Source organism: Somniosus microcephalus, chromosome 21, assembly GCF_052327205.1.
Source record: "Somniosus microcephalus isolate GS21.2 chromosome 21, FLI_Smic_1.0, whole genome shotgun sequence".
NCBI lineage: Eukaryota > Metazoa > Chordata > Chondrichthyes > Squaliformes > Somniosidae > Somniosus > Somniosus microcephalus.
In genome coordinates, this window is record NC_141007.1 from 30399972 (window position 1) to 30419901 (window position 19930).

Consider the following 19930-nt stretch of genomic DNA (forward strand, 5'->3'; position numbering starts at 1 on the left):
GGCACAGGCTCTCTGAAAGATCCAACCACTTAGCCACAGTACCCTCTCCTTTTCAAATATCTATTCACTTCTCTTTTAAAAGCTATGACGGATTGTTAAAAAAAAAATCATTTTCAGGATGTGGGCATTACTGGCAAGGCTGGCATTCTGAGTTTCCCTGAAAAGGTTGTGGTGGGCCTTCTTCTTGAACTGTTTCAGTCTGTGTGGGAAAGGAGCTCCTATGCATTAGAAAGTGGCTTGCCAGGTCACTTCAGGGGGCAGTTAAGGGTCAACCGCATTGGTGTGGGACTGAAGTCACATATAGGCCAGACCGGGTAAGAATGGCAGGTTTTTCTGGCCTAAAGGACATTAGTGAACCAGTTGGTTTTTTACGACAATCCAACAGCTTCGTGGTCACTTTTACTGACACCAGTTTAAAAAAAAATTATTTCCAGCTTTTTTTAAAAACGGAATTCAAATTCTCAAACTGGCATGGTGCGATTTGAACTCACGTTCTTTGGATTAACAGTCCAGTAACATAACCACTGTTACCTTACCAACTGCTTCTGATTCCACAATTATTTTGTGGTAGGGCATTCCAAGTCCTAACAATCTTCTACACATGTATTCAACAAAACCCCCAGTTACTCCCTCAGTTCATTTGGTGATGATCTTGAATGCTACTGACTCACCATATTTACAATTTACTCTGAGTGCTGTGCTATCTTACTCACTTCTCGGTCTCTCTAAGCTAAATTTTGTGTGTGGTACAATTCTGACACTTACTATCTTTTTTTTTAATTGAAAAATTTAAATGGAAGTCCAGGGAACAATTTGTGAAAAGTAGCTAATTATATGAAATCATACCCCCCCCCTCTCCGCCTCCCCTTTTACAGAAAACGATCTCTGCAGGTACTTTAGATTTTGCTCTGTCACATACGATCCTCAAGCGTTTTCTATAAATGAGGTGCTAGGACTTTAGATTGATCTGGTTTTGGCTCCAAGATATGATGGGCCAAGGTCCATAGTGTAGGACACCACCAAGCTGGAAGAGAGTGGGAGGTAAGGCTCGTTAAATTAGGAACTCATGCTTGGAGTTCACCATGCTTGGATTTTAAAACTTTATCTCCACAATGAGATTATTAGAAGTAAGATTTATACAGCGCCTTTCATGACCTCAGGATGTCCCAAAGCGCATCACAGCCAATGAAGTACTTCTGAAGTGTAGTCGTAATGGAGGTAAACAGGCAGCCAATCTGCTCAGAGCAAGGTCCCACAAACAGAAATTAATTAAATGAGCAGATCATCTGTTTTAGATGTTGGTTGAGAGTTAAATGGGATTGTGTAAGAATGAAGAGAGTGCGGGATGGCATATTTGCAGTCTAGGAGGAACGCAAGAGGAGATTTCAGCGCAGCACTGGCCACAGTATTATTGATAAAATAGAGAAACAAAAAAAAACTCTAACTTTTGAGCAGTTTCCTCTACAAGTTAATTGCAGTTAGTAATGAGAACTGTAATATATAATCACATGGTTTGTCACATGGTTTAGTATGAGCATGCTCAGTTCACTCTAGCCTAATAAACAAACACATGGACCAGTAACTCATCGTGTCTCTGTCCTTCATTTGTTCTACCCACATATACTATATTTTGGCGATGAGGATGGGATCCCAAAGCCATTTTTAGGGATCATGGAAGGACACAGTGTTCAACCTTCGAGTGGACAAGTTTAAGGTGAATTTGTGACACCTAAACTGAATTTTTGCGATGTTTTACCGTTAATGCTGGTGCAGAATCATCTGTGCTTTGCCTTCACGTGTATGTATACACAGCAACAGCGGCATTGATTCTCACAGGTACACAGGGAGCGTGCTGAGTCACTGTTCAACGGGATCGGGACAACCATGGGATTCATCGGAAGCCTCGGCATGTATGATCGAGCTCGCGAACCATTCAGTTCTTACATTGAGTTTTTTAAGGCCAATAACATTATTGAGACCGAAGGTACAGATGAGAATGTTCAAGCTTAAAATAAAGTAATTCATGAACGGAAGAAAGCAATTTTCTAACGGAGATCGGGCCAGATGTCTACGCAACGTTGACAAACCTACTCATGTCAGGGAAAGCGAAGGATGCATCGTTTGAAGACATTGTCGAGAAATTCGAGGACCATTTTGACCCAAAGCCCTTAGAAATAGCAAAGAGCTTAAGTTTGGTACCAGAAACTAAAAATGGTTTCTGGTATCAAAAGTGAAACCATCAGTAAGTACATTGTAGCTCTTAAGAACCTGTCTTTGCATTGTAACTTCGACACATTATTGGATCGTGTGTTGCGAGTTACGTTTGTGTGTGGACTGGTGGAGGGGCGCACACAGTCCAAGTTACTGAACACTCCGAACCTAACGTTTGACATACCATGCAAAATTGCTCTATCTATGGAGATGGCATCTAAGAATGCTAGGGAGCTCCGTCCAACTCAAGTGACTAGTGCAGCTGAGGCCTACAGTCACAAAGGCACCAGCGAACCTAAAGCTGTGAGACTGGGTCAAAAGCATGTCGGTGAAAGCAGTTCAGTGAATTATTATCGCTGCAATGGAAATCACTCACCACAGACCTGCCAATACAGAAATGCGAAATGTTTTCACTGCCAGAAGCAAGGCCACATTTCAAGAGCTTACAGAGCTAGATCTAAAGCAGCAAGTAAGAACCATCCTAGTGGCAATACAAAGCAGCAAAACAAATAGGAGGAGTTCACAATATTGAAGTGAACACACCTGATGTTGAAGAACTAGGCATCTACAGTATCTATGCCACTAGTGGCAATGCTAGCAGTTGTGAGAAAGACTTCCATACAAAACTTTTGATCAATGAGCAATATATTGATATGTGTATCGACAAGGCAGCGGACTGCTCTATCATGAGTAAGGACACATATGAGAGTAAGTTTAATCAAATACCACTTACTAAGAGTACCGTAGAGAACATAAGAAATAGGAGCTGGAGTAGGCCATTCAGCCCTTCAAGCCTGCTCCACCATTCAACAAGATCATGGCTGATCTTCTACCTCAACTCCACCTTCCTGCACTATCCCCATATCCCTTAATTCCCTTCGTTCCCAAACATTTATCGACCTCTGTCTTGAATATACTCAATGACTGAGCATCCACAGCTCTCTGGGGTAGAGAATTCCAAAGATTCACAACCCTTTGAGTGAAGAAATTTCTCCTCCTCTCAGTCCTAAATGGGCCTACCCCTTATTCTGTGACTGTGACCCTGTGTTCTAGATTTCCCAGCCAGGGGAAACATTTTCCCAGCATTAACCCTGTCAAGCCCCTTTAAGAATTTTATATGTTTCAATTAGATAACCTCTCATTCTTCTAAACTCTAAAGAATATAGGCCTAGTCTACTCAATCTCTCCTCATAGGGCAATCCCCTCATCCCAGGAACCAGTCTAGTGAACCTTCGCTGCACTCCCTCTAAGGCAAGTATGTCTTTCCTTAGGTAAGGAGAACAGAACTATACACAGTATCCAGGTGTGGCCTCACCAATGCCCTGTATAATTGTAGTAAGACTTCTTAGAGACATGTGGACAAATGAAATGTACAGTTCAACACAATGGCCAGTCAGTAAAGCTGCTTATTATTGTAGCAAGCTACAACAACAGGCCAACTCTCATGGGCAAAGGCTGGTTGAGAAAGTTAAAACTAGACTGGAAAAACGTCTTCAGTGTAGCTGCTTCAAAGAAGTGACTCAACACGATGCTGAACAAGTATGAAAGCATGTTCTCAGACAGTTATGAGGGCATCACTGGGTATGACGCGCATATCCGCATCAAGTCCAACACAAAGCCTGTCTATTGTAAGGCAAGGCATTGAAAAGTCATGTGGAGGAAGAGCTAGTAAAATCTGACAAAAGTGAATGGGCTACCCCTATTGTGGTAGCGCCCAAAGCAGATAAAACTGTACGCTTGTGCGGTGACTACAAAGTTACTATCAACCAAGCAGCTAACGATGAGCAGTACCCGTTATCTACATCACAGGATTTGTATGCAGCACTCTCTGGGTCAAAGGTGTTCTCCAACCTTGACCTATCATACGCTTATGCTCAGCTGAATGTTGACAAAGAAAGTCAACAGTATCTCACCATCAACACACACAAGGGACTGTACTCATACACCAAGCTGCCTTATGGTGTAAAGTCCTCCCCCAAAATCTTTCAGGCTACGAGGGATAAGATTTCGCAAGGAGTTCCAAACCGCTTATGCAATCAAGATGATTGAACAAGCAGCGAGGAAGAAAATCTGGAAGTGTTAGATATAGTGCTTCAAAGGTTGAATGCCCACAATGTCAAATTGAAAAGGAGCAAATGTGCTTTTGTGTAGCTCGAGGTTGTGTACCTTGGTCTGAAAGTTGATGCAAATGGTTTGCAACCAGTGAAGGAAAAGGTTGATGCTGTCATCAATGCTCCAAAGTCACAGAACGTGTCTGAGTTAAGATCTTTCCTTGGAATGGTCCAGTACTACACATGTTTCTTACCTGAGTTAGTGACCATGTTAGCTCCATTGCACGAGCTCCTCAAGAAGGATGTCCAGTGGAAGTGGACGAAAGTGCAACAGGAAGCTTACAACGCTTGTGAGAGAAGCCTCTCTAGTGATGCTCTACTTGTGCACTACGGCACAGAGCGTGAGCTTAAGTTAGCGTGTGACGCTTCTAGTTACGGTATGGGAGCTATCATAAGCCACGTAATCGATGACGGCCAAGGGAAACCAATCGTGTTTGCATCGTGAACCCTCACAAAGAGCGAAAGGAACTACGCACAAATTGAAAAGGAAGTACTTGCCATAGTGTTTGGAATCAAGAAATTCCAACAGTTCCTGATCGGCAGAAAGTTTACCCTGATAATCGATCACAAACCGCTCCTAGCAATATTGGAGCCCAAATCTGCCATCCCTGCAATGGCCACATCAAGAATGCAACGTTGGGCAGTGTTGTCACCATATGACTACACAATTGAATATCGCACTTCAATGCAGAACGCAATCTCAGATGCCTTGTCCAGGTTGCCACATGGGGACTTGTGTGTTGGGAATGAAGGTGAGATTTTCACGCTAGGTGCAGTTGACAAAGACTTTCCCGTGAATGCAACTGAGATTGCAAATGAGACTCAAAAGGACTCAGTACTGCAAAGAGTGTATGAAAACACCTTGAATGGATGGACTGATCAGTGTATGGACACAAGTTGAAGCCATTCCATAACTGTCATACTGAATTGTCTTGTGAGCAAAGTTGTATCAAGTGGGGAAACAGTGTGGTAGTTAGTACCTACCTCTATGAGAGAGAGGATTCCAGTCAAACTTCATACTGAACATCCAGGGATCGTCAGTTTTTTAATAGCTATTACAGAGACGTGGTTGCAGAGTGACCAAGGTTGGGAACTAAATATTCCAGGATATTTGACTTTTAGAAGAGACAGGCAGAATGGAAAAGAAGGAGGGGTAGCCCTGATAATAAATGAGGGAATAAAGAAAGTAGAGAGAAAGGATCTTGACTTGGAAAAACAAAACGTAGAATCAGTTTGGGTGGAGCTAAGAAAAAACAAGGGGCAAAAAACACTAGTGGGAGTAGGCTATAGGCCCCCAAACAGTGGTCAGGCAGAGTATAAATCAGGAAATTAGAGATACATGTAAAAAAGGTAATACAGTAATCATGGGGGACTTTAACTTTATATAGACTGGGCAAACCAAATTTGCAGAAATAGTGCAGAGGAAGAGTTCACAAAATGCATTCAAAATAGTTTTCTAGATCAGTGTGTCAAGGAACCTACAAGGGAATTGGCTATTTCAGATCTAGTACTGTGCAATGAGACAGGGTTAATTAATAATATTATAGTAAAGGAGCCTCTGGGGAGCACTGAACATAATCCAGAAATTCGGGTCGGGGGCTTCCCGCGGGTGCAAGCCCTTGACCTGCACTTACCTTGCGCGCCGGCAGTTGAGCTCTGGGCTCCCGTGGAATTCCGCTCCAGGGCCTGCTCCAACTCCCGGCGCGCTGTGCTTGCATGTCCCAGGGGCGTAGTTAGTGCGATGCGTCCCCTGGGATCACGTGAGCCATGGGCAGCCAATCAGAGGAGGGAAAAGCCCATTCATAAGATTGACAGGAAGACCTGTCTAAACTTATGAATATACGGGCCCCAAAATAACAGTAAACCTTCAAATAATTTTTTTTTTCAATCACACTTTTTAAATAAACATTAAATAACCATTTTAAACAATAATTTAAATTTTTGAAAAAAATAATTCTATAAAAAAACGGGGCTAAAAATAAACTTACCTTGCTTTAAAGTATTTAAAAATAATAAACCTGTGGAAAAAATGTTTTAATTTTAATTAATTGACCACTAACCTTTTAAAATGCAGGCCTTACGCCTGGTTTTTACATTTCTAAAATCTAAAGACTTACCCTCACGGAAAAACCTCTAAAAAAAACGTAAGTTCAAAGCGCACGCGCAGACTCCCGTGTGCACGCATTCGACCTCTGAACCCCTTCGTTCAGAGGAACGGAAGTGCCGGTTTCCCGTGCATGCGCAGTGCATGCAAGAAACTGGCACTTCCATCGGGTCCACGCGTGAGTATCCCGTGCGTACTCATGCGTTGGGACCCGAATTTCTGGGCCAGTATGATAGAATTTTATGTTCAGTTTGAGAGTGATTTAGTTAAGTCCGAATCTAGGACCCTAAACCTGACCAAAGCAAACTATGTAGGTATGAGGGGCGAGTTGGCTAAGGTAGGTTGGGAAACTAGATTAAAAGATATGACAGTAGAAAAACATTTAAAGAAATAATTCATAATTCGCAACGAATATATATTCCCTTAAGGAATAAAAACACCACGGGAAAAATGGACCAACCGTGGCTAACAAGAGAAATGAAAGATAGTATTAGATCAAAGGAAGAGGCTTATAATGTTGCCAAAAAGAATAGTAAGCCTGAGGATTGGGAGGATTTTAGAATTCAGCAAAGGACGACCAAGAAATTGATAAAGAAAGGGAAAATAGAATGAGAGTAAACTAGCGAGAGACACAAAAACAGACTGTAAAAGCTTTTATAGGTATGTAAAAAGGAAAAGATTAGTGAAAGTAAGCGTGTGTCCCTTACAGGCTGAGAGAGGAGAAATTATAATGTGGAAATAAGGAAATAGCAGAGAAATTAAACAAATATTTTGTGTCTGTTTTCACGGAAGAAGATGCAAAAAATCTCCCGGAAATAGTGGAGAACCAAGGATCGAATAAGAATGAGGAACGGAAAGAAATTAGTATTAGTAAAAAAATAGTACTCGAGAAATTAATGGGACAGAAAGTTGATAAATCCCCTGGACCTGATGGCCCACATCCTACGATTTTAAAAGAGGTGGCTATAGAGATAGTGGATGCATTGGTTGTCATCTTCCAAAATCCCATAGATTCTAGAACGGTTCCCACGGATTGTAAGGTAGCAAATGTAACCCCACTATTTAAGAAAGGAGGGAGAGAGAAAACGGGGAACTACAGGCCAGTTAACCTGACATCAGTAGTAGGGAAAATGCTAGAATCTATTATTAAGGACGTGGTAACAGGGCACTTAGAAAATAATAATAGGATTGGCCAGAATCAACATGGATTTATGAACAAGGGAAATCATGTTTGACGAATCTGTTAGAGATTTTTGAGTTGTAACTAGCAGAATAGATGAGGGGGAACCAGTGGATGTGGTGTATTTGGATTTTCAGAAGGCATTCGATAAGGTGCCACACAAGAGGTTATTAAACAAAATTAGGGCTCATGGGATTGAGGATTGGTTAACGGACAGAAAACAGAGAGTAGGAATAAACGGGTCATTTTTGGGTTAGCAGGCTGTAACTAGAGGGGTATCACAAGGATTAGTGCTTGGGCCTCAGCTATTCACAATCTATATCAATGATTTGGATGAGGGGACCAAATGTAATATATCCAAGTTTGCTGATGATACAAAGCTAGGTGGGAATGTAAGTTGTGAGGAGGATACAAGGAGGCTTCAAGGGGATATAGACAGGCTAAGTGTGTGGGCAAGAACATGGAAAATGGAATATAATGCGGAGAAATGTGAAGTTATCCACTTTGGTAGGAAAAATAGAAAAGCAGAGTATTTTTTAAATGGTGAGAGATTGGGAAATGTTGGTGTTCAGAGGGACCTGGGTGTCCTTGTATACGAATCACTGAAAGTTAACAAGCAGGTACAGCAAGCAATAAGGAAAGCAAATGGTATGTTGGCCTTTATTACAAGAGGATTTGTGTATAAGAGTAAAGACGTCTTACTGCAATTATATAGGGCCTTGGTGAGACCACACCTGGAGTATTGTGTACAGTTTTGGTTTCCTTACCTAAGGAAGGATATACTTGCCATAGAGGGAGTGCAGCGAAGGTTCACCAGACTGATTCCTGGGATGGGGGGATTGTCCTATGAGGAGAGATTGAGTAGACTAGGCCTATATTCTTGGAGTTTAAAGAATGAGAGGTGATCTCATTGAAACATACAAAATTCTTACAGGGCTTGACAGGGTAGATGCAGGGAGGATATTTCCCCTGGCTGGGGAGTCTAGAACCAGGGGTCACAGTCTCAGAATAAGGGGTCGGCTATTTAGGACAGAGATGAGGAGAAACTTCTTCGCTCAGAAGCAGAGATCAATAGATTTTTGGATATTCAGGGACTCGAGTGATATGGGGATAGTGCTGGAAAGTGGAGATGAGGTAGAAGATCAGCCATGATGTTATTGAATGGCGGAGCAGCCTCGAGATGCCGAATGGCCGACTCCTGCTCCTATTTCTTATGTTCTTATGTTCCTCTTCCAGTTTAGCCCATAGTACGAAAACCTTTTCTTTTTATCTGAGTAACACAGCAGGACATGATTGAGCTGCCATTAGATATCTGTGATATTTAATGGTGAAGACATCACATTATACTCAAGTTATTCAAAGAATTTTTCATTTGAAAATGTGTTTGATAGGAATATTCAATGTACTAATATCGTAAAGCTGAACTACACAGTATTTCCTATTCACACTGTCTTCAGCTACAATGGAACCAAACCGCAATAAACCCATCAGGTTAATTCTACAATATGGTATAAACAGGATACTTAATGAAGACCAAATGATTTATATCTAACTTGTGGTGCTGACGATTATCAGGATACAAATCATATCCCATGAATCTTCATATATCCTCTGTTCATATAACATAGGAGTTGTAAAATCACATGATGCAATTTTTCTATCCATATAATACTGTCAGAATTAAATGCTGCTTACATTCCAACACAGTGAGTACCTGGAAAGTGTTTATTTGCTTAAAATACAGTATTTATCACACAATGAAGGCTGGGGGCTGTGGTCTTCTTGTTCATTAGGACGTGGAATTCCTGAATCACTTTCTTTTCTTCAACTAATAATTTTTTTTTGTCCTGCAGCTCTTCCTTTGCCCTTACATCTCAATCCTTCTTGGTCTATCTTCCCTTTTGCAATTAGTTTTAAGTTATTGACATCCTCATTCAGCATCTCTTATGTTCTTAGGCAATTTATTTTTGACCATTTCTTGCCCAGGCTTCACAATGCCAAGTTGGCAGTTCATACAAGTTCTACAACTCATGATTGTATATTTTCTTCCCATAAATCCCTTTTACTCTATAACATCCCTAATAGGCAATTTTCTTCTTATAGGCATTCATAAAGGTGAGTGTTTATTTATAGCAATATAATGGTCATTAATTTGTATTATTTTAACTGATGTTCCAGTTGGGTGACTCAACTTCTCATAGAGGGTGCTGCTGCTTTACTGGGAAGTTGTATATTACCTCTTGGGGGTGTGATCCAGTGTCCCTTGCACCAGGATAGCCAGCACTTGTATCACTCCTTTGTGCTCGTGACACCAATTCAACCAAAGGCAGTTCAGCGCTCCTGCGCACTTTTGTTAGGTTCACAAAGACAAAACTACACTTATCACAGGCTTATGTTGCTCCTCCCTGCAGGCCTGCCCCTGATCTGAATGGCGTTTTATAACCCTCTTGCTTGTTTACTTAATCGGGGACACCTGTGATGACATATTGGGAGCCTAGCTGACTGCCACCATCCACTCCTGATGGCGCTAGTGCCCGATAGCTTTGGGAGTGGCTATACGCTTCATCACAGGGGACACCACCTAATTTATTACCCATCTTTGGAATTCTCTACCCCAGAGGGCTGTGGATGCTCAATCACTGAGTATATTCAAGACTGAGATAGATAGATTTTTGGCAACTAAGGAGATCAAGGGATATGGGGATAGGGCGGGAAAGTGGAGTTGAGGTAGATTACCCATGATCTCATTGAATGGTGAAGCAGGCTCCAGGGGCCGTATGGCCTACCCCTACTCCTCTTTCTTATGTTGATGTACTCTTGACCCCTGCACGCAGCAAAGTACAGTTCTCCATCTTGCTTTTCTTCCTCATTCTTTTTTGCACGTCACCAAGTCTTCTCACTTCCCACCATCCCAAGGAATTTCTCAATTCCCACCAGGGTGATACCAACTGGATCTTCATCTTCAGCACCTCCCCTTTAATTTGCGCCGCCTCGGCCGCAGGTAGACCCCCCTGACCCCGTCGGACATGGCGTCTGGCGGTAAGTCAGGGGGCGCCACCGAAGATTGCAGCCGGGGCGTGAGCGGGGCGCTAATGGTTACCGCCGCCGCCAAACTCCCGCTGAATTTCGCGGGAGGCGTTGGCGGCGCCGTGCTCGGGCACTTATTGCTTTGCGCCCCGTTAGTGCCCTCTTAGCGCCTCTCATTAGCGCCCTCTTAGGGTGCTAACGGGAGACACAAAGCAACCGGATTTTTAGGCCAATGTGTTTTATGCAGGTTGCAAATGTTTGGAGCAAGCTCTCTATCCAGTGTCACCTCATTGGAACAACCTCTCTCACCATTGACAGATCGCTTCTGTCATCTCAAGCTAACCTGCCATCTATTACATCAGCATCGGTGCCCTTGAAACTATTTCACCTTGATCCTCAGAATCCCACCACGATTAGCCACAACACCAGCATCACTGGGCACACCAGCAGCACCAACAACAACACCAACCTTCTCCGCAATCACCTGATGCTGCACAGGATAGAGGACATCAGCACCCGACCACATTGCTGCCAGGGATGGCCTCACCATGGCCAGATTTACTTCACTTGACACTGTACACCCTGGCTGCCACATGATGCGCCAGGTTGGCACCACTCCACACCAACACCATAAAGCATCCCTACAATGTCCAAGCCATTCCTTTCACACTCATCGCCATTGCGGGGGTACTGTTATGTCTCACCATTCACTGTAACTCACTAAGCCGCTACCAAAGGTGCACACAAATCTGTCCAAGAACGCAAAGTGTTGAAAATAAAGGTTTCAATGTTTGACGCCACATTAACAGAAACTTTACATGAACATTGGCTAAAACACCCAAGTGCCTACCCGTGTGTGTTAGTTGGTGTGATTGAACTACGATGAGGGTGAGTGTGAGGGGTGGCTAGTGAGATGGGGAAATGATAATGTAGATAGAGAGGAATGGGTGGAGGTTCAAGGTAAGTTGGTGTAAGTAATGATGTGCAGGAGTAGGGTAGAGAAGGCAGAGTGATGGGGATGTGATGAGTGGCACAGCAGGATGAGGTTGAGTGTGGCTTTACAGTAACATTTCGTGATCTACTGAGATAATTGAAAAGGTTTGCGCCACTGCAGCCTGGTCCTCCTGACAACATCCCTCCCTGTATTCTCCTGTGCAATGTGCAACCAGGCTGCATTGGTCTCCTGGGGAGGTCTCTTCCACCCATATGGAGGGAGTCATGGGAGAGCCTGGGTGCAGCCCTGCACCTCTGTGCAGTGCTTGTCAGTGTTTGCAGCACCTCAATGCTGTAGAACACTGACAGCACAAATGTCAAAATAAATTTGTGCACGGTCCCTTTCAGGGAACCAGCTGATGCTGCGTCATCAAATTATATCATCAGACCCGCTTCCTTCAATTGGCCGGGAAACTCGCTGGGTGGGCTTTACAAGCCCAATTAACGTAAAATCATTCTACACAGTGTGCTGGAGACAGCAGCGGGATCGGGACTCGCCACCGACATCACCCGCCCTGGACCTGCCGAGGGAGGAGAAATCGCGGCAGATGGGCCGAATGGCCTCCTTCTGTGCCGTAAATTTCTATGATTCTATGATAATTACTTTGAATAGTGTTGTTATGCAGGCAAACAGCATTCTGCGCCAGCAGTGTCCCACAGGCAGCAATGAGTTGAATGACCATTTAATTTCTTTTGGTGATATTTATTGAGGGAAGAAGGGCAGGATAGCAGGAGAGTTCCGCGCTCTTATTTGAATGGTACAATGGATTTTTTAACTTCCAGCTTAACCACTGGAACAAGCAGAGTGAGCCCGGGTTAATGTCTCATCTGAAAGACGGCTCTTCCATTACGGTGTATGCATTATGAGCTCAAACCCTTGTGTAGGGCTTAACTCGCAGTCTTCTGCCCCAAAGGTGAGAGTGCTACCAACTGAGCCAAGCAGACACGTGGAGGAGCAAAAAGGAAATCATATAGAATGCTGTGTTTTAGGATCTTCTATGTGATTCCAATAAATATAGAAATCACTGTAGAGATAAAAGGATTGTAGTTTAGACTTCCCTCGAATAAAAACCAGCCTAGTCATAGTTTTATTGTAGCGTTGAGTCTCAATGACGTCGTTCATGTCTCAGTTGGCCAGATTTGCCAATCAGATGATCATGAGTTTGTTTAGAATAAATTTACATTGAGGCCCATTTTTCCTGCTGTATATTTTAATGAAATAAGAGAAGACACTTGACTCACTATTTTGTTGTCAAGATGGGACAATTGGTTGGCCTCGGTTGAAGAGGGATCTCAGAAGACAAGATAAGTAAAACCAACACCAGCTGTGTCATGATAATCGATTTATTAAGAACACCCAGTTCCAAAACATTTTTTTTAATGTTTATGTAGCTTTTTTTTTTAATACTTTGGCTTCTACACTATTGCCGTTATATACATGAAGCAAAATTTCCGTTGTGTTAAATGATACACCGTAAGAAAATACATAGTATTTACAAAGTGCAAAAATAAGGCATATATGAATACAGAAAGAATTTAGCCCACAGGATTGGTCGAAGTAACAATGACTCTTTTGAGGCAGTTCGATATGGCAGTCATTTTGTACAAATGGGCTGTTTGCTCCCTACATTTCACTTGATTGTCAGCCTGGAACAGTGTTCCCTTGGTGGCGTTTTAACAGTGAGAATTTGATAACCTGACCATATTTATTGAAGACAGATGCTGTTGCTGGATTATGAATCAGATTAGTCATTTGAATATCTTAACAATCCCCACGAGGTCTAATTGCTCATGGAATCTTTTGCAAGGATGCTACAACTCGAAAGGCAGCAGCACCACTTATGCACTCTGTTAAATAAATATGACGGTGTAAATTATTCATTATGTTCAAACATGCTGTGAATTAAGATACTGTATACTTTGATGGGGATGGCCCAGGTGTAAGGCTCTTTGGTGTACTGCATTACAGTGCTAGAATAGAGCCCTGTAACTCCCTGACTTCATAAGTTCCCAGTCACATACGAGAGGTGGCTTGCAGAGGTGTGACGCTTTCTCAGAGGGTGGCAGGGAAACTGGAGGCAAGCACAAGAGGTTCAAAAAGATGGAATGGCCATTCATTGTACAAGGCTAAGAGATGTACAAGGAAAGCCAAAGGGCAAAGAGAAAAAAATGGGAGTAGGTAGCAAAAGAAGAAAAAAGCATTTGCAATATTGTGTATTTCCAATTCCATTTTTTTGTGTTCACTATAACCAACTCTGTATGTGTTTTATCTGACGCACTGTACAATCCAATGCACTGATGGCACCACTCAAAGTTGCACTTGTGATTTTTGCACCAGTTGGTTGTTCACAAAAGCTTCAATTGTGCTGATGATGCAAGCTGGATCTCTCTTCCCCCTACCCAACTCTAAAAACCCACGTAAAAGATGTGACTTATAACTAGACTTTGTGGTACAATCTTAAAACAAATTAGTCTATTGAAAATGTAATACCGTTTTTGAGAATATGCTCAGTTTTGAACTATTTGGATTTATACAACAAATAAAGGCCAGGCCTTATAAGGGCAGATTGTGTTCTTTTAGCACACACATTACGACTTTAGACTTGAAGTAGTTGTGTAAAACATTGGTGAAGAATTTCACAGATAAAATTTTAGATGCATTGAAAAATTGAAATTCTGATCATGACTCTCCACCCTGATGCACTCAAGAGTAGCTGAACGACAGCTTGCAAGCTGCAGCTTTACACAAGCAATATTGACACATTGCACTACTACAGGTAGACTATCCTTTATCCGAAAACCTCGGGACCAGCCGTGTTTCGGTTTTAGGAAAATTTCGGATTTCGGAAGGTGCGCGAAAACACTTCGGTTTTCAGAGGTAATTCGGTTTTCGGGAGTGCGGATAAAGGATACACTATCCCTTATCCGAAAGGGGGGTCGGGGGTGGGGGTCGGCGGGGGTCGTGGTCGTGCGCATTTCGGTTTTCAGAAGTCATGCTTTGCTCCACTTTCGGCATTCAGAGGTTTTCTGGTTTCGGATGTGCGGATAAAGGCTGGTACACTTACGCTGAGCGATTTCGGTTTTCAGAAGTGCGGAAAAATGCTACACTATCCCTTATCCGGCTAGGCCTGTAAGTCGTGCGCCACTCTGGTCATGTCGTGCGCACGACTTACGCTGACCGAAAAAACCTTTGGTTTTTAGAGGGTTTCGGTTTTCGGAAGTCCGGATAAAGGGTAGTCTACCTGTATTGTCAATTTTGATTAAGTAACACTGATGATATGTGTGCATAGATTACATGGAGAATTCCTGATCTCAGCCAGGCTATCTAGGAAATAGGGAGGAAAAAATATCAGAATGAGTCAACCTGTGCTGCCCTAAAGCACCTCCTATAGCTGGTTTGTAGTCATGATGTGGAGATGCCGGTGTTGGACTGGGGTGGACAAATGTGAGAAGTCACACAACACCAGGTTATAGTCCAACAGCTTTATTTGAAATCACAAGCTTTCGGAGCGCTGCTCCTTCGTCAGGTGAAGTGAAGAGATGCATATAGGCACAGCATATATAGTCAGAGAACACTGGCAGTGTGATTTCAAATAAAGCTGTTGGACTATAACCTGGTGTTGTGTGACATCTCTGGTTTGTAGTGGCATTGTTCCGAATATAGGTTGTCTCTCTGGAATGGTACATGGGTAACCAAAGGAGACGGAGAAACGAACTTTCGAAATGGGTGGCTGGATAACTAATTTCCAATTCAAGGACCATAACTTAATCATATGCAGTCTGAAAATAAAGTTCAGTGCCATTGGAAAATGATTGTATCTTCTTGCCTTTTATGAAGTGGTGCTGGATTAAGAGACCACAGCTGTAACAGGAAGACTAGGCACCAAGATTATTATTGAGGTCTTCTTACACTGTTGTGCTTCCAAAAGATCTCAGACTTCTGCAGCTTGAACTGGGGAGCAGAGAGAGTCGGGGTGGGGGAGGAGGGAGAGGTAAGTGGTAGTCTTGGTAACGTGATACCCGAGCCAAGCAGGTCTATAGTATACCAAAGTGCTGCAGCTGCTTTACCAGTCAGTCTGGCTCATTGATGTGATCGGAAAGGGTAGACCCGTCAGTGAGGCCCAGGATACCACTCAATCGGCTCAAGCTGACTCTGCAATCAAATACCCAGTTAGTGTGGTTCTGATTAGACCAGCAGCAGGAAGCTTACTAGTGCCTTCTGCTGGTAAGCTGTTTCAAATTTGTCTGAACTCGAGCAGTACCTCTATACAGATTTGTCTGAACTCGAGCAGTACCTCTATACAGGTTTAGCTTAACTCAACCTCTGTCTAGGTGCTTTGAGCTTAGATAAATGGCGGCGGGGGGGGGGGGGGGGGGGGGGGGTGTCCTTCCAGGGTGGGATTGTGCACTCCATGTCAGGGCAATAGAAAGTAATTATGTGGACTTTTCAGTAGTTTGGTTTGAAGACTCTTAATTATGGTGATGTAAGACATCTGCCTGACCAAAAACATTGTAGTTGTTACAAACATGTTGCTTTAAAAAGAATCAGTACTGTTTTCTGTCTCTTGCTATCAATTATGATAATTTAAATATTCTTAGCAGTGTGCCAAGTCACTCTTGTTTCCAACTGTTTCTAATCAGTTTCCTTAAATATATATTTTGCAATTTTTGCTGTAGTAAATTTGGCCAGTCTGATATTTAATGACTTTGGCTCCACTTGCTGAATGAAACAGAAGTTTTTGATGTTTATATTTTAGGATTTGATTGTAAGGATCAATAACAGAGGGGCTGCCTCTTTAAAATGCTGCTTCAAAAAATGATTTGGACAATGTATTTGCAAATCCTGAAAAGCATCATAATATTATTGTACATATTGCCTGAGGTGACTGACTTTTGATTGTTGTATTTTTAACCAGGGTTTTGGAGGAGGAGATGATGACATCTCCAGTACTGCTGCTCAAGCCAAGAACTCTCTTCCTTTCAACCCTTTCACCAGCCCTTTATGTTCTTAGCCTGTCACATATCAAGGGATCAGCTGTGTGGACTTTCAAATGGAGCAAGGATCCTGCTGATAGCTAAAGAAAAATGCCTTAACCTTTCATTAAAAAATAGAAAATGACTTTTTTCCTCCAAACTTTGTGACAATTTGGATTTATGCACCCATATCTTCAGTACGTCACCATACGAGAAGCAGGGTAGTAGAAAAAGTGAGCTTGAGAATCTCAGGATTAAATGAAACCTGATGTCCCGCGGATGCTGAAAGGTTGCACAAAGTTTTCTCCTGCATGTTGCTATATTTGAATGACAATCATCATTGATTTCAATTGGCACATAAATCAGCATCTGCTTCACAAGTCTATTGCACACAGGATACAACATCAATGGGAAATCTCGTCAGCCATGCAGAGTGAGAATGATTGCTAGGCACGGATGGACTGGTAGGTACGTTGCTCAAAACATTGATACAGGATTAAGCTGTTTAAAGTGTCAAACATGTATTGTAGTGCCAACATGCAAGGGTGGCCAAAGCCCATGTGCCTCATCCAGTTTACAAGCAACCACTATCGTAATAATAGTCACTGCTCACACAAGGAGGTGTGTTAGCACTGGAATGGGATATACTCAATATAGGCTAGAATGATCATTTATACCTCATAGGTATTATTTAACTCAAAGACATTTAAAGAAATACATTCATCGATTCAGAGGGAATAGAAATAAGGAACTTGGACCAGGCAATGCTGCTTTTGGATGGATTTGCTTTTAAGATGATTATTCATCACTTTCAATCATTATGATTCCTGTCAGCAGCAAATAATCTGTGAATTTTACTGATTGTTTGGAGGAGTCCACGTTTTCTCATTGAAATTGCAAGAAATCAGCGAGGAGGCAAGCGAGACAATAATAAGGAACCAAAAGGACAAAACATTGTGAGTATTAAATATTAATTAACTGCACAGTACCTTTCAGCTATGGTTTTTATACTTTTGAAAGTAATAAGTAGGGGAATAGGACAATATTAATTTATGCCAGATACTATTACTATATAGTGTAGCAAGAACATCCTTTGATAGAGATCTCCCTCACACTCCAGAATACTGAATTGTCCAGAAATTTCAGAATAGTAAGCAGTTTCAAAGGAGCAGTGTGAAGTACTTTTTCTTTAAATAACATTGCAGAAAGGGATAATATAAAATACAAAACGGTATGAAAATATTTTTTTTCTGAGCACTTCCTTGCTTTGAATAAAAATTACCAAAAATAAACTATGTTCTTTACACTAAGACCAAGGGTTGAAACTGGTGTCACCTATTTTTATTTCGCTGTTGTTCCCTTTTAAATCAATATTTCATTCATTTTTTTTTTTTTTTTTTTTAAATTGTGGGCCTGTGGGTTACATGCTGAAAATATTAAAGAAAAGTCAGCACTGGTCAATACCCAAGTTAGTTGCAAAACAACCGAATATAATGCCAAGCCTGATGCTGGCTCGCTACTGTGCATTTGAACTCAGGTTTAACATTTTCCTACGTTTTCAGGGAGTCTCAACTTCAGGACAAGCGGTGAAGGCATCTCTTTGTTTTGTTTTCTTTATATATAAAAAAGCGATTGCATAATTTACTGCTTTTTGCAAAGTGGCACCTGTTTTTTTTTGGGGGGGGAGGGAAATGTTTCTTCATCAAATACCAAGCAAAACAATGACTCCCCATCACCACCGCCCCCCCCCCCACAAACCCCTCAAACGCGACCAAGTCTGTTAAAAAGCATCTGCAACGCGAAGCGGTACACTGCATAATTTCATAAACTTACTAAATTTTTGAAAATACTGCCAAACATCTGCATGGAATGGCTTCTAACATTTTAACACCTAGCAGACATCTAAAAAAAACAGGCAAACCGTGACAAACTCCTCTACTTTTAATTGTGCAAAGTGAACAATAAAAATATATTCACAATACAAAGAATTAAATACTTGCATAAAGTAGGGTGACTTTGCAATTGTGGTTCAGAAAAGATGCAAGTATTGTAATACTTTCCATTATTCAGGATAGCAAATATTGCTTGTCTAGTAAAGAATCTATTTTTGATAAAAATTATAAAAAATCTTGCAAAAGTTATGAGCAAATTTAAGCTATATACAAAAGATATAATGCAGGTTGTGCGCACAGGGCCAATATGAGAGTTGGGCGGTATATCTGTCCTTTGTACTCTACCTGCCAATTCAGTCGGATTTAGACTTAAAGCAGGTGCCTCTCTTTGGCAATGGACTTCATGTTCACTTTGCTTCCAGTAAAACGCAGTAATGCACAACTTTATAAAGCTTTTAACTCATTCAGCAACCATGATATTACTACATGCAACAACCACAGAGTAATCATCTTATTGTTGATCAATTGAATTTTTCCACTGACTTTACCTTTGCCAACATGACTTCTTTGACTGGTGTACCCTAGCAGTCTGCTTCCTTTATTTAACACCACTATTCAAATGGCTTTAAATCTACCTATAGTTTGTAGTCCACCGAACATATTACCATTGCAAGTTCATAGTTGTATTTAAGTTCAGGTCTGTAACGTCCAGGAAGTCTGCAGAGAAGATGCTCGGGGTGGAGGAGCCTGCAGATCCAAAGCCTGCTGCTGAGCTGGGTGGTGTGAGATCCAGCCAGTCCATGTTCTCCAACGGAGTTTCTGTAAGACCTAGGTTCATAACATGGCCTTGTGTAGGAGATGGTGACATTTGGGTTTCCATCGGCGACAGAGGGTTCTCCAGAATGTCTCGCGTGTTGGGCATATCCTCCCGCGAGTTGCCAGAGAAGCCCTCAGCCATGTTGTCTAGCTGGGAATCTTCACTGCCAATTTTAAGCAGTACAAGGTCACTGCCCCTACTCAAGGAGCTGCGAGAATTCAGCAGGGCTTCAAGCTGATTGTCACTGTTGCTTGCACAATGGTCAAACGAGAGCTGGGGAGGAGACATGCGGTTAAAAGGACTTGATGAAGACCGAGGCACTGTCACAGTGGAAGCTCCTGAAGATACAGTGATTTGAGGCACTGATTTCTGAGAACAATGATGATCATTTTTGGCATTTGGTGGCATTTCTGCAAAGAGAACAGTTCTAATAAGAAAATACATCAGGAAATAAGCTTATTGTTTATTGCTTATTCTATAGAAAATATGGAACACAGGGAAGAATAACTTAATTTGCCAGAGAATGTGTCTATTAGAAGAATGATCTTGAGAGGGTGAAACTACATTACTAGCTGATTTTGTAAATAAAACAATTTCATAAGAGATGGTCTTAAACAGTTT

General features: G+C 41.9%; 1 protein-coding gene across 7 annotated transcripts in view; it reads right to left on the minus strand.

Annotated features, from left to right (window-relative positions):
• Nucleotides 1-12954: 12954 nt before the first annotated feature.
• Nucleotides 12955-19930, minus strand: part of LOC147102682 (myocardin-like) — a 291661-nt gene continuing 284685 nt past the window's right edge. For all 7 annotated transcript variants that reach the window (XM_085963400.1, XM_085963399.1, XM_085963402.1 and 4 more), the window contains one exon: nt 12955-19719. In XM_085963400.1, coding sequence (XP_085819526.1) covers nt 19154-19719 — 566 coding nt within the window. In that variant the 3' untranslated portion in view covers nt 12955-19153. The remainder of the gene's footprint in view (nt 19720-19930) is intronic.